The 15542-nt window shown below is 44.7% G+C and overlaps 1 protein-coding gene across 1 annotated transcript in view; it reads left to right on the forward strand.

Annotated features, from left to right (window-relative positions):
* GALK2 (galactokinase 2) overlaps window positions 1-15542 on the forward strand; it is a 374056-nt gene that overhangs the window by 66660 nt on the left and 291854 nt on the right. The window contains exon 4 of the mRNA XM_075345810.1: window positions 9043-9133. Coding sequence (XP_075201925.1) covers window positions 9043-9133 — 91 coding nt within the window. The remainder of the gene's footprint in view (window positions 1-9042; window positions 9134-15542) is intronic.

The raw sequence follows: 15542 nt of genomic DNA on the forward strand, positions 1-15542 counted from the left end.
CACAGCAAGCAGTATACTCAGGCACTGGACTGGGCTGAGAGGCGGCCTTTTAAGCAGCTGGACAGGAAGTAGGGCAACAGAACCTTAAACTCCATGTTAACTGAGGGCAAGCTCATTCAAAAGAGAACTGGAAAACCTGGAAACCTGACAAATGATACAGTACAGACACTCAGGGAGTGACAGGAGAGGTGCGTACATCATACTCGAGATGCATTTCAAGCCTTAACTGTGTATACACTGTTTCAGTCCTGCTACTTTTAGGCCTTCAGAAGTACCATAGAAATATTATTCAATTTACACATAATTGGATTCATAATTTAAATTATCTCAACCCAATCTATACAGCTAAGCAGACAAGAATTCTACCAAAAAACCTTGAGGTTTCTGCTTACGATGAATGCTCTAATAGTCAATTGGGACACTGGACTGGACTGCTATAAGGGTTAATTTTCACTTAGGACAAGCGATGTTTATAAATCTTTACCGATCAGTAGCCCTTTAACACTAGAAGTCCCAGAAATTTCGAGCTCCCTCCTGAAGTCTCGAAAGAGGGTCAAATGACAAACAATAAACTGAATAGAACTAACTAGAAACTAAATTGCTAAACTCAATGGAAAACAACAACCTCCTGTGGTGCGACAGTAATGGCCTTAATTACAGAAGAAAAGACGGTGATTATAGGATGTTAGTTAAAATCCTTCAGGTCATTCAACCGGTCTCTGGGTTCCAAAGGTAGAAATGTTAAATGACCCCTCTCTAGGACTTCTAGTGTTAATAATCTGTCTGCAGTGGCAGACTGCGCTTAAAAGGAACCGGTCACCAGGTTTTTCCCTTATAAGCGGTGGCCACCACCAGTCAGCTCTTATGTACAGTATTCCAGAATACTGTATATATAAGAGCTCAGCCTTCTCTGTAGAACGTAAAAACACCTTTATAATACTCACCTAGGGGGTGGTTCGGTCTGATGGGTGTCGCTGGTGTCGTTCCGGCGCCTCCTCGATCTTGTGCGATAACCATTTTCCTGCCCAACTCCATGTGCATGACGTATCCTGCGTCATTCACACAAACCCGCATTGTGGTCCTGCACATGCAAACTTTGATCTGCCCAGCTGAGGGCAGAGAATAGTACTGTAAGGCGCGAGGAAAGGTCAAAGGCCACCTGTGCATGCGAACTACATCCATGCGGATGAGCGCAATGGAGGCTTCTGTGTGAATGACGCAGGACGCGTCATCCACACGGGGCTGGGTAGGAGGACGGCGGTCGCACAAAATGGAGGAGGCGCCTGACCGAGAGCAAGATCACCCATCGGACCAGACCGCCCCCTAGTTGAGTATTATAAATCTGTTTTTTATGTTATACAGCGCGGCCTGGGCTCACTAATGGTGGCCGCAGCTCATAAAGGACATACCTGGTGACAGGTTCCCTTTAAGTGCAGTCTGCCTCTGCAGACAGGTTATTAAGTGACTACTGATCCTTTAATGATGAGCACTGAATGATCTAGCACAGCTTGTTTAGTACTCATGGACTTCGTACCATGTGACGCTGGCCTATCTATCGTGCGATCGCACGAGCGATCATACCCGCCCCCGTTGTTTGTGCGTCACGGGCAATTAGTTGCCCATGGCGCACAAAGTCGTTAACCCCCTGTTACACGCGCTTACCTCCCGAACGACGTTGCTGTGAGCGGCGAACATCCTCTTCCTGAAGGGGGAGGGATGTTCGGCGTCACAGCGACGTCACACAGCGGCCGGCCAATAGAAATGGAGGGGCGGAGATGAGCGGGACGTAACATCCCGCCCACCTCCTTCCTTCTGCATTGCCGGCGGGACGCAGGTAAGCTGTGTTCGTCGTTCCCGGGGTGTCACACGCAGCGATGTGTGCTGCCTCGGGAATGATGAACAACCAGAACACAGAAGGAGGACCGACATTTTGAAAATGAACGACGTGTCATCGAGCAACGATGAGGTGAGTTTTTTTGCTCGTTCACAGTCGTTCATAGCTGTCACACGGTACAATATCTCTAACGATGCCGGATGTGCGTGATGGAATCAGTGACCCCGACAACATATCGCCAGATATATCGTACCATGTGACGCTGGCCTTACATTGTTCTCAGCAGCACGAGTCCTATTTACTCAGGAGAATGCGTGCGCTGCCGAGAACGATGATCTTGCACAAACCAAAAGATCCTCTCACCTGACAAAGAAGCATTTGATTAATTTAGGTTTCTTTAGAAGGCGCGTTAACTAAAATCTTAAAATATAAATGATCATAAAGACATCAATCCATCAAGGTAATTACACCAGACATCTGTTATAAAACGCTTTGACAAACCACAAAATTTTGTGCAACATGGAGTTTTTGGAAAAATTTGGCGCCTTTTGGCATTTTCAAGGCTGGTTTGGTCACCTCCACCAGTATCTGAGGCTCTAGTACGGGTTGGGCCATTGCGATGTCCGCTTGTCTAATTCATGACTAGTTGCGGCATACCTTATGCCACAAATCTTCAATCACTGACTGGAGTAAGGCGGGCTTTGCACGTTGCGACATCGCAGGCCGATGCTGCGATGTCGCACACGATAGTGCCCGCCCCCGTCGCAGGTACGATATCGTGTGATAGCTGGCGTAGCGAAAACTATCGCTACGCCAGCTTCACACGCACTCACCTGCCCTGCGACCGTCGCTCTGGCCGGCGACCCGCCTCCTTCCTAAGGGGGCGGGTCGTGCGGCGTCACAGCGACGTCACACGGCAGGCGGCCAATAGGAGCGGAGGGGCGGAGATGAGCAGGATGTAAACATCCTGCCCAGCTCCTCCCTTCCGCATATCCTACGGAAGCCGCAGTGACGCTGGTAGGAGATGTTCATCGCTCCTGCGGCTTCACACACAGCGATGTGTGCTGCTGCAGGAACGAGGAACAACATCGGACCGTCGCGTCAGCGTAATTATGAATTACACCGACGCTGCAACAATGATACGATTACGACGATTTTGCGTTCGTTAATCGTATCATCAAGGCTTTACACACTACGATATCGCATGCGATGCCGGATGTGCGTCACTTTCAATTTGACCCCACCGACATCGCACCTGCGATGTCGTAGTGTGCAAAGCCGCCCTAAGATTTGTAGCGAGGCACATGCTACTTTTCAGACTATCATGATTCATCAAGAGACGTGTGCCTTCTAAGTAATCAGGTGTGTCTGTAACACTATCCTCCTCAAGACTGGCATTATTCACCCCAGTTTCGATATATGTGGGGAGTAAGGTTTTTATGTGTTATTCAAAAATCTAAAAAAAAAAAAAAATGTTTAATTATTAAAACCTTATCACTACAGATTCCTCTGATTTTATAAGGTTGTGCCACTTATGAATGGATTATGCTTCATTGTCTAACTAAAAAGTGTATTATAGTGTTGGTGCTATGGATGCTACAAAGATGCAGTATTGCTGAACCCCAACATTCCTTTTTAAAGGGCAATTATGTTGCAATAAAGCTCTGGCATGATAATGAATAGTGATCTTTCTTGAGGCAATTTAAGTAACTAACTATAATATGGTCTTATCAGTTGTTCCTGCAAAACAATCTGACTTTACAACATTCATTATTATGCACTGTGTGGTCTGCACAGTCCTCAGCATAAATGAATACACCCCATTGCAAAGTGAGATTGTCATCAAAATTTCACTAAATACAAGAAAAATTGAGAATAATACTTGCTGACGAGAGTGAAACATTGTGGTGGCAGTGTATTTATGTGGAGCTGCGGGTGTTAGTGATGCTATCATGAATTCACAGATGTTCTGCTCTATATTGAAAGAAAAGATGCTACCATGACTCCATGCTCTTGGTAGACGTGCACTTTTCCAACATGACAATTATCCAAAATCCACATTTTTGTATTTCTGAAGAAAAAGAAGAAGACCAGGGTGATAATAATTCTGTGTCTAAGTGTGTCTCCTGATCTGCATCCAACCGAACACTTATGGGGAATTCTGAGGAGACAAGTTAAACATCGCTCTCCAATAAGCATCCAGACTCTAAAGGCCGCTTTTCATGCTGCGACATCACTCAAGCAATCTCGTTGGGGTCACGGAATTTGTGACGAACATCCGGTCGCTTTAGCGATGCCGTTGCGTGTGACACCTTTGAGCGATTTTGCATCGTTGCAAAAACGTGCAAAATCGCTCATCGGTGACATGGGGGTCCATTCTCAAATATCGTTGCTGCAGCAGTAACGAAGTTGTTCCTCGTTCCTGCGGCAGCACACATCGCTCCGTGTGACACCGCAGGAACGAGGAACCTCACCTTACCTGCCTCCCGCCCGCAATGCGGAAGGAAGGAGCTGGGCGGGATGTTCGTCCCGCTCATCTCTGCCCCTCCGCTTCTATTGGGCGGCGGTTCAGTGACGCTGAATGAACCACCCCCTTAGAAAGGAGGCGTTTCGCCGGTCACAGCGACGTCGCAGGGCAGGTAAGTAGTGTGACGGGTCTGGGCGATGTTGTGCACCACGGGCAGCGATTTGCCCATGTTGCACAACCAATGGGGGCGGGTACCCATGCTAGCGATATCTGTCACGATATCGCAGTGTGTAAAGCGGCCTTTAGGCAGTGGTTCCCAAACTCCAGTCCTCACGACCCCCAACAGGTCATGTTTTCAGGATTTCCTTAATATAGCACAGGTGATGCTTTGATAATGATTCCATCACCTGTTCAATAGTAAGGAAATCCTAAAACATGACTTAAGGTAACACACTATGAAGAAAAAGACATGGATCGCACATCCCAAAAAATACAATGATCTACAGTCGCTAGGCAAAAAATTAAATAGAACAGGAGGTTCTTTGTTACCATTCAGATCAGATTGAATTAAGCCCACTGCCACGTCACGCCGAACCTCTTGAGTGGATCTCTATTCTAAACCTTGTAGTGCGGCACTGTGTACTAACCACTGCTGCAGCGACAAAGCGCCAGCAGGGTAGGTGACCTGGTGCCTCACAGCACCCATGCTCCAAGGCGAAGCCCCCAAGGCTCCATGCTGCACCGCCCCACCGACACGACACCACCACAACAGCATCCACCACACAGTACCAGCACACAGTGAGAGGCGTTGCGCACTCACCTCCCACTGGCTCCCATATGTGAACTGGGAGCAAAAAAAAAAAGGCTGACCCCTCTTGTAGTCTCCTGCTGATTAAAATCACCTGTGCCAAATGGTGGGGAGTGCAGATCCAAGCAAAAAGCAGAGTGGGATAGTATGTTGTATAACACACTATGGTGCTTTGTTGCTGCGGTGGCGATTGGTGCACAGCGCCACACTATTAGGTTTAGAATAGGGACCCTCCTAGAGGTTCGCCGAGACGTGGCAGTGGGCTTAATACAATCTGATCAGAATGGTAACAAAGAACCTCATGTTCTATTATTTAATTTTAAATTTTTTGCCTAGCGGCTTTAGATCATTGTATTTTTAGGATGTGCGATCCATGTCTTTTTTCTTCATAGTTTGTTATATAACAGTCTATACCCCTTTGTTTTTTGCTTGGATCTGCTCTCTCCCCATTCGGCACAGGTGATTTTAATCAGCAGGAGACTGCAAGAGGGGTCAGGCTAGTTTCACACTTGCGCTATTTTGACGCAAACGGAATCTGTCACTAATGTAGTACAGTTCATTTATTTACAGTGGAAGCGCATTACTATGGCGCGTGTGTGTGTCATGCAGTACCCGCTTGTGTCCACACGATGTCGCGCTTCCACTGTAAATAAATGAACTGTACTACATTAGTGACGGATTCCGTTTGCGTCAAAATAGCGCAAGTGTGAGTGAGCCCTCAGCCTTTGTTTCTCCTAATTCACATATGGGAGCCTGTGGGAGGTGAGTGCGCAGCTCCTCTCACAGTGGGCAGGTGCTGTGTGCTGGCCGCTGTCGTGGTGGTTTCGTGTCAGTGGGGAGGTGTGGCCTGGGGCCATGGGGGCTTCGCCTTGCAGCATGGGTGCTGTGGGGCACCAGGTCACCTGCCCTGCTGGTGCTTTGTTGCTGCGGTGGTTGGTGCACAGCGCCACACTATTAGGTTTAGAATAGGGACCCACTCAGAGATTCGTCGTGAAGTGGCAGTGGGCTTAATACAATCTGATCAGAATGGTAACAAAGAACCTCATGTTCTATTATTTAATTTTTTGCCTAGCGGCTTTAGTTCATTGTATTTTTGGGATGTGCGATCCATGTCTTTTTTCGTCATAGTTTATGACTTGTTGGGGCCATGAGAACTGGAGTTTGTGAAACACTGATCTAAGAGTATGTGCCTATGATCAGGACTCACTGCATCCTGGACGCAGCGGGCCCTGACCTGCGGAGCCGCGAGTCTCCTTCGCAGGAGAACACAGGAGACCGCAGATGCTCATGCCTACGATCAGGGTTCGGAGCGCTGTGGTCTCTCGCTTGTGTTCTCCCTACTGAGGACGCATGCAAATCTGCAGCAAACAGTTGACATGCTGCGGCTTAGAAAGGCGCACTGCAGGTCAGTGTTTGTTGCGGAAAAAACAAGCACAGTGGGCACGGGATTTCTAGAAATCCCGTCCATTATGCTTGTACTGTACAATGCAGCGTTTTGGACGCAGTGAAAACACGCTACATCCAAAATGCTGTAAACACTGATCGTGGGCACGCGCCCTAAGGCTATGTGCGCACACTGCAGATTTGTTTCTCCAGCAAAAAACGCACCTCTGGTCGAAAAACGCACCCAAGGCATGCATTTTACCACGTTTTGGTGTGTTTTTTTCCTGCGTTTTTGTTCCTACGTTTCTTTAACATTATCAATGGCAAAACACAGGGAAAAATGCAGGGACTACAGCAAAACCTGTAAGGAAAAAAGAAGCAACGTGCGCACAGCATTTCGGATTTCTCATACTTTGTTGGGGAAGGACTGCATGAAGCTTATGAGCAAAAACTGGACCTATTCTGTTTCCAAAACCACAGCAAATTTGCAGAAAAAACGCAGTGTGCGCACAGGGCTTTAAAGCGGTAGTTCTTGAGGAATGGACAAAGATACATGTTGCAATATGTCACCAACGTGTTCATTGCATGCCTAGTAGACTTGTTGCTGTGCATAAAAATCATGGCGGTCATACAAAATATACAAAAGTAGTGTTTGATGTGGGGTGTATTCATTTTTGCATCAACTAATTTGAGTAAAACTGAAGACTTTGTAATGAAAATTATATTATTAAGCTGAATTTCATGTTATGTGTTAAAAAATGTTCTATGAAATTCAGTCTTGTCAAAATTTTGGAAATTAGTCTTGTCTTAGTGAGATATTGATTAAAATCTTACTTTCTAAGGGCCGTTTCACACATCCGGCATTTCGCCGGATTGACGGATCCAGCACAATACAGGACAGTGTATAGTACAGTACAATGGCATTGCGGCAACCTCCGGGCACATGTCATGTGACCGGAGCATGTGACCGGAGCATGCCGCGATGCCACTGTACAGTATTAACACTGTAGTGGAGTGTGCCGGATCCGTCAATACGGCAAAATGCCGGATGTGTGAAACGGCCCTTAGACGTGTACCCATTTACTCCGAGAACTGCAGATTTTCCTAAACTACAAGCTCCTATGGCTAGTCTCTATATTTTTAGTGCAGATATCTTATGGCTATGTTCACACAGTGAGTCTTTGTAGTGTTTTCCCCATTGTTTTTATGCAAATAAAAAGCTGCTTTTTAGAGTACCAACAAAATGTATGAGAGTCCAGAAATCTCACGCACCTGCTGTTTTTTTTCCTGACTGAAATGGAAATCTGCTGCGTTTTTGAAAGAAGCCTCATGTCAACTCTTTCAGCGTTTTTGCTTCTTTTTTCACCATTGAAAGCAACGAGCGTGAAAAAAACCTCAGCTGCATATTTTGCAGAATTTTTTTTGCAGAATTTTATTGCCTGATTTTTTTTTTTTTTTGCTGCATCATTGTTGCTTTTATGGTAAATGAAACTAACTTTATTTAAACATGTACTATAGACAAATGACGCCAAAAACAAAGCTAAATTAGGCTGCTTTCACACATCCTGTTTTTGCAGTGCGGCACAATACGGCGCTCTGCGTTTTTTTTTTGCCGACGGTTGCGTTTTTTTCCCGCATAGCCTTGCATTAGCGCCGTATTGTGCCGCATGGCCTTGCGTTGTGTCCAGTTTTTGCCGGATGCGGCATATTTAGCCCATGCGGCGGCCGGAACGTTGCCTGGCACTTTTTTTTGTGCGGCGAAAAAACTGCATCGCAATGGATCTGGCGCGGTGCGACGCGATTTACAATGCAAGCCTATAGACGCCGGATGCGGCGTTTTGCGTCAAAAACTGCATCCGGCCGCCGGATGCATTTTTTTGCACTGCGCATGCTCAGTATCAAGCCGCATCCGTCAAAAAACGGACGGGCCGCATGGAAAAACTTATGCAATGAATCTGGTTTTTTTCGCCGCATCCGTTGCATACGTTTTTGAGCCGGATTGAGCCGCACTGCAAAAACCTGAGGTGTGAAAGCAGCCTTACACAACTTTTTTAGCGCCAAGAGATCAGGTTTTGCTGCAGCAAAACGCCCTGTGTGAACATAGCCTTAGTACAATAATTTTACAATGCAATCTCAGTTTTTACATTTTTGCAAATCTTGGAAGAAACATTTGAGACGATTTAATGTTGCTTACTTAAAAAAAAAAGTATATATTTTTACTACAAACTTGTTTAAATTTAGACTTTTTCTTAAAAAAAAATAAAAAAAAATCACAGAATACATGTTTACATTATATTTTACCAACATTATGGTCCAAATTACATCATCTTGCTAAAAAAAATTGTTTAAAAGAACAGAGAGTCCTCATTGGTTGATACCTTTTAATGGCTAACTGAAAAGATGGTAATAATTGCAAGCTTATCTTGCAAGCATCATCTTGCTAGAACATATATTCTTCTTGCTTGTTTTACCCTATTCTGCCAGCATGTGGCAGCCATGAGCTATGAAATGATCCATTCTCACGATTGTAACTTTTTCTTTTCTTTATAGGGACTTTTCCTTAGATCTTAATGACATTCAGATTAATAAGACCAAACCTTTGTGGCACAGTTACTTTCTATGTGGACTGAAAGGAATTCAGGTAAATACTATTCTGGAAGATGCAGTATGTTCAGACGTCTATTGCCCATTTACTGTTTACTGTTATTTCTGTATCATATGAATAGCTCACCATACAGACATAGGAACTATGTGGCTATGGAAGGAGTTAATAGCATTAGAGTAAATGTCGTTCTGCGGAGGCATCCTGCTTTAATAATGAGCAGACCTTCAGCGAGCCCATCTGTGACATGTGCATGGGTAAACTCATTAAAAGCAATTGTAAGCCAGCATCCTATGATTCAACGATACAAATGACATCATGCCTAATAAGAAAATACACTGATTAAATAACTTGAAAACAGAGAGGTAATTTAGAACTTGGGTTCATGCAAATCTAGACTTTAATTTCCATGCGAGTCTTTGCAAAAGGAGGTCAAAAGCCCAGTAACATTCCTCTGATTGAAGATGACAACTCCCAAACTAAGGGAAAGATAAATTGCTGCAGCCTCCATCTATCACAGTGACATGAGTTCTGAGTATCCTGCCTTGTATCCTGGCAATAATTTTCCAAGAATATATGATTGATTAGCATTTGCATTAATAATGTGCTTTGAAGAGATATAGCGAGCACGTTCTAGAGAAGAAAACGTAGGTACTCTAAAAAAAACTGCAGTATGATGCGGTTATTTTATAGTTGATGTTTTTCTACTATCTAAATGCTTAAAAATTGAGATTGTACTTAGCATTATTTTTATCTTGTGAGCTTCAGCCCCATAAGGGTATGTGCACACAATCAGGACCCGCTGCATCCTGCACACGGCGGGTCCTGACCTGTAGGGTCACGAGTATCCTTCGCAGGAGCCTACAGGAGACTGCAGCTGCTTGTGCCCATGATCCAGGCTCGCCAGTTGCAGTCTCTCGCTGTGTTCTCCCTGCGGAGAATCCTTGCGTCTCCGCAGCAAAGAATTGACATGCTATGGCTCGGGAAGCTGCACTGTATGTCAGTTTTTGCTGCGGGAAAACCAAACACAGTGGGTATGGGATTTCTGTAAATCCCATCCTCTGTGCTTGCACTGTACAACGCAGAGTTTTGGACATAGCAAAAACACATTGCATCCAAAACACTGTAAACCCTGATCGTAGGCACGCAGCCTAACACTTCCATTGCTGTCGAGGTAAAGCTGCCTCATATAACGGCATCTGGAGAGCACAATTTCGGGCCAGCAGCCTACCAACGCTGATGGCCTGATCAGGAGTGACTGCCTGCCAGCAACCAGTAGGCAGGGGAGCGCTGTGCTCTGGATAGAGTGGCAGATTTACCTGTGCAGCAAAGTAGGCCTTTTGAGGACTGGTGGTTACATTTTGGGGCGGTATCGCGAGATTAGGTCAGAGGTGTACAGTATTGGTTTAGGTTCTGGACAATTTTTAACAATATCTAAAGGGACATTTCGGTCAAAATTTTCTCCCCCTCCATATCAACAAGAAACATGTGACTACCATATCCATATTAAACAAAAAACATTTTTTAAATTCCTTCTGTGTAAACTACTTACGGTCCAGTATCTCCGGCATCTTCCCTACTATTATCACAGCAGTAATCACTTTACAGCTCCCTGACAAAAATTGTGCATTCAGGAGTTAGGCCTAGGTTCACACGATGAGTATTTGGTGATATTTTTACTTCAGTAATTTTAAGTCAAAACCAGGAGAGGAACAATCAGAGGAAAAGTATAATAGAAACACAGCACCACTTCTGCATATTTTTACCTACTCCTAGTTTTGGCTACAAATACAGAGGTAATAAACTGAACAAATACTCAACATGTGCACGTGGCCTTGGGGTGGTGAATGGATTGCAGCGCCAGACCTCCCTCTAGAATTGTTAGGTTTTTTTTCTATGTAATGTAAGAAGTTTTCTTACCCTTCCATAGCACTCCTAGTTGAGGTGCTAAATTAGAATAATGTAAAAAACTTTTTTACAAAACTTGTGTCATGGTGACTCCAGACTCCATTCACATTGCAAAGTCTGGCAGGCATTTTATTTGCTCAGAGTCGAGCGTTGACTGTTTTGTGCTCTCTGCTCTTGGGTTTAGCAGGAGTTAATTCCTGCCGGGTGGTGGATGGCTACTGGGGTCACAGGTTGATGACATCCTATCACAGCCACCTACGCAATTTAAAACATGGTGGAACCCAGCCTCACATGCCGAAGATAGCTCTAGCGGTATCGGTCTTTGTGTGTGTGTGGTGACCCAGTTGTTGGTGAACGGTTGTATGCTTTTTGGTGTGTGGTGGAAATATATGTCATTTTTAATCTGGTGTAAATTCTGTACTCCTGTAATTTTGTTTTTTTTCTCCAGCGCTTTTTCGCCTTTAAGAGATCACTTTATCTTCTTGTAAACCTAGTCTTGTTAGCCAGATGAGTAAATACTTTTTAACAACCACAAGACCATGTTATTTGTGACGTTTTCAATCCAATTAAGGAAAGGTGTGGGATGTGTAGAGACACCAGACAAATCGCATAGAACATGCACAAGGAAAGGAAAAAGAAAAAACGCGATCAACCATCATCTTCAAATTTTATAATGCTTTTATTATTAATAATTAGGTGCAAGAGAGAAAAGAGAGGAGCATAGAAAAGGGTGCACACCCTGGTGGTGCCTAAACAATTAATATTATAGAAGGGAAATTGGCAGTAAAAATAGTTCATAAATATTGTATTGCTAAATGTCCACAATACAATTATTGCTTTGAGGGTAACATCCCATACACTGAATATTCAAAGTTAATTGCCTAATAAAATTTACTGGCAATATCCCTTAGGCCTGCAACACACATCTGTGTTTCCGGTACGTGTTTGGTACGTTTTTGCACGTACCGGAGACACGGAGACCAATGTTACTCTATGGAGGATGGCACACACGCATAAAATCACACGGAACGTGCGTCCGTGTGGTAAGTACGTGTGTCCGCTTTTCGACACGGACGACATGTCCGTTTTTGGCCGACAGCACTCAGGCACGGACCCGCTAAAGTCTATGGGTCCGTGCCTGCACGGACCGCACACGGAGTATGTCCGTGTTCAGCACGTTTCGTCCGTGTGAGTTTTTAAACGAACGATGTTGGTTTTTTTTTTTTATTATTTTTTTTTTAATTCAGTATTTTTACCTTTTTTCATGATGTTCACAGTCATACTTACATTGGCGCTCGGTCTGTTTCTTCTTCCGGCTCATACTTACCGCTCCCCGATCACCAGCGCGGCGAGGAACAGCTGTGCCGAGAATACGCGGCAACAATTACTTTGAAAATGCCAGCCGCTCATTAATCAATCTCGTATTCCCTGCTTTCAACGCCCACAGGCGCCTGTGATTGGTTGCAGTCAGACGCTCCCCACGCTGAGTGACAGCTGTCTCACTGCACCCAATCATAGCTGCCGGTTGGCGTGTCTATACTGTGCAGTAAAAAAAATAAATAATTAAAAAAAACAGTGACATGTGACACGCACGCCGCGCGTGCGCAGTGATACCCGGAAGTGCGTGTATGCGCAGTTGCAATAGATGAGTGACAGTGGATTACGACTCCTCATTCTCTGTTATGACACAGTAACCAGGGGTATGGGCACCTAGACTGACGCTCAGACTAGGAGGCCCTAAAATGTCCCTGATTCCAGGGTAAGCTGAATGGTAGCCAGACCTGGAATGCCCACGTGACCCTGAATCCTAAGCAGCCCTGGTCTAACAACCCCCCCCCCCCCACCCTCTGGGGAAGATTGGGACCGGGATAAAGAATCCCACAAATACCGACAGACGGGAAAATAAAAGCTCAAACTCACTGCAAAGCACCCACAGAGGTAAAGATTATATGTTCCCCGGGGGAAATAAAGTACAGGGAGGAAATAAACAAACAATAAGGATTTATGACATATGAAAGGCCCTCTCTAAAGAGAGATCCCAGAACTGGTATCAATATAATGAATTTAATGAAGCTGTGCTTTGATTCCCATACTAAGTCAGCACTGTAGCCTCTTTTTATTCCAGAATCAGGCTGCAGACTTGTGAGGATGTGATGCTGAGAGGAACTGCAGCAATTCCTTTCAAGTCATTGTGTTCAAGTATATTGCCCTGAGCACAACTGCAAAGAAGAGCTGTGTAGGGAGTGCAGCGCTAAATTAAAAGCTTCTTAATTCTAAGGATTGTTGCAGGTCTCAAAATGTTCATAAATTTGCCATTAATAGTTATATTAGTTGGTAATATAGTTGTATTAGGCAAGTTGCCCCACTCAGCATTAGACAGAGCTATCAGTCATTTTGGGGGGCTCAGTTACATCCGCCACTCTCCATACACAGAGCCGTGACAGAACCTATGCTGGCACTGCCTCCATGACTGATACCAGAATTCTGCCGGGAAGCATAAAGTCTTTTCCTCCTGGCAGCGAGGTTTAATGTGCAGGCGCTGGACAGGTTTAGAGTACTATTAACCTGCAGATTCACCCTATATCTGCAGGGTAATAGCATTTTTCCACATGACAGGTTCCTTTTAAAGGGCTGATATTTAACTGCTGTGATTCTCTGTGGAGCGCTCAGCAACCCTATAAGGAAAGAATGGAGCAGCGGTTGAGGATGTGCGCCACTGCTCCATTCTAATGGGAATGACAATTTTCCCATTGTACTGATAGGTGCATATCCCAGCAGTTGAACCCCCACCCATGAATATGTCATAACTTCAAGTCTGACCACAAATTTCCAATTGGATTAAGGTTCAGAATGACTAGAGCACTGCAATACATTTACACATTTCCCCTTAAACCACTCAAGTGTTGCTTTAGCATTACACTTTGGGGCACTGTCTTTGTTGGAAGAGGAACCTCTGTCCTAGTCACAAATCACTGACCAGGTTTTACACAAGAACATCCCTGTATTTTGCACTTTCGAATAGGACCATTTTCCCTGTCCCTGCTGCCCAAAAACATCACCACAACATGATGCTGCCACCACCATGTTTCACCGTGGGGATGGTGTTCCTGGGGTGATGAGCTGTGTTGGTTTGGCGCCAAACATAGCGTTTAGATTGAAGGCCAAAAAGTAACATTTTCGTCTCATCTGACCACAGCGCTTTCCTCCATAAATTGGGGAAGTCTCCCACATGTCTTTTCACAAACTCAAAATGAGCCTTCCAAATTTTAGTTGTAAGTAATTACTTTTTTTTTCTGGCCACTCTCCCATAAAGGCCAGCTCTATGGAGTGTATGGCTTATTGTAATCGTCTGGACAGATACTCCAGTATTTGCTTGGTAATTCTGCAGCTCCATCACAGTTACCTTTGGTCTCTGTCCTGCCAGTCTGAATAATGACCTTTTTGCCCGGGCTGAGAGTTTTAGAGGGTGGCCCTCTCTTGGCAGATTTGTTGTGGTACCATGTTCTTTCCATTTGATGATAATGAATTTGATGGTGCTCTGGGATATGATCAGAGGTTGGACTATTTTTTTAGAGCCCAACTCTGACGTGTAATTTTCAACAATTTTGTCTCTGACATGTTTTGAGATCTCCTTGGTCTTCATGGTGTTGTTTGGTTAGTGTTGCCTTTTGCTTAATGGTGTTGCAGCCTCTGTGGTGGCCTTTCAGAAATGGTGTATATACTGACAGACCATGTGACACTTAGATCACTTAGATTGCACACAGGTGGCCTTCCTTTCACTAAGCATTTGACTTATGAAGGTAATTGCTTGCACCAGAATTTTTTAGGGGCTTCACAGCAAAAGGGGTGAATACATATGCAAATTTCAATTTTTATTTATTTTATCCATGGCCACGCCCATTCTAACACCAAGTATCTCTAAGCATGGAAGTGGAAGTCACAGGACTGCCACAGGCAATGAACTGAGCTAACCTAAGGACGTCACCTCTCGTCATGCCTGCGTCCGCTCACACACTGCTGTGTGCGCCCCTGCTGTGACCTGGGCTGACCTCATGAGGTCATCCTGGGTCACGGCAATGCTTCTCACAGCAGCGTGTGAGCCTGCAGTCACTGCTCTCCCAGCCAATAGGGAACATTCTGTTCTTCATTGACTGGTACAACGAGTATGGGATCGTTGTGGGACCCCCTTATTGGATTACGCTGGACACGGATTAGGGATTAGGGATTTGCCAGGGAAATAAATTGGTGAATGAGAATGTCTCTTCTCTTAATTTCTTTAAAAACTTTCTCTTTATGTCTTTCACGTTCACTTTTGGGGAACGTCTTGGGATGTTGCAATGGGTTACTTTGGACCTTTTTTTGGAAAAGTTTTCAATAAATTGGTAAACAAAGGATGTAGTCGGGGGTGTTTGTGAAAATAAAATTTATTTTCCTTTTTTCAACTACTAGATTAGTAATGGAGATGTCTGATAGATGCCCACCTATGACTAATACCAGGGCTTGGTGTCAACTGGCAATTCACACCTGACATCAACCCCAT

Source organism: Anomaloglossus baeobatrachus, chromosome 4, assembly GCF_048569485.1.
Source record: "Anomaloglossus baeobatrachus isolate aAnoBae1 chromosome 4, aAnoBae1.hap1, whole genome shotgun sequence".
Taxonomy (NCBI): Eukaryota; Metazoa; Chordata; class Amphibia; order Anura; family Aromobatidae; genus Anomaloglossus; species Anomaloglossus baeobatrachus.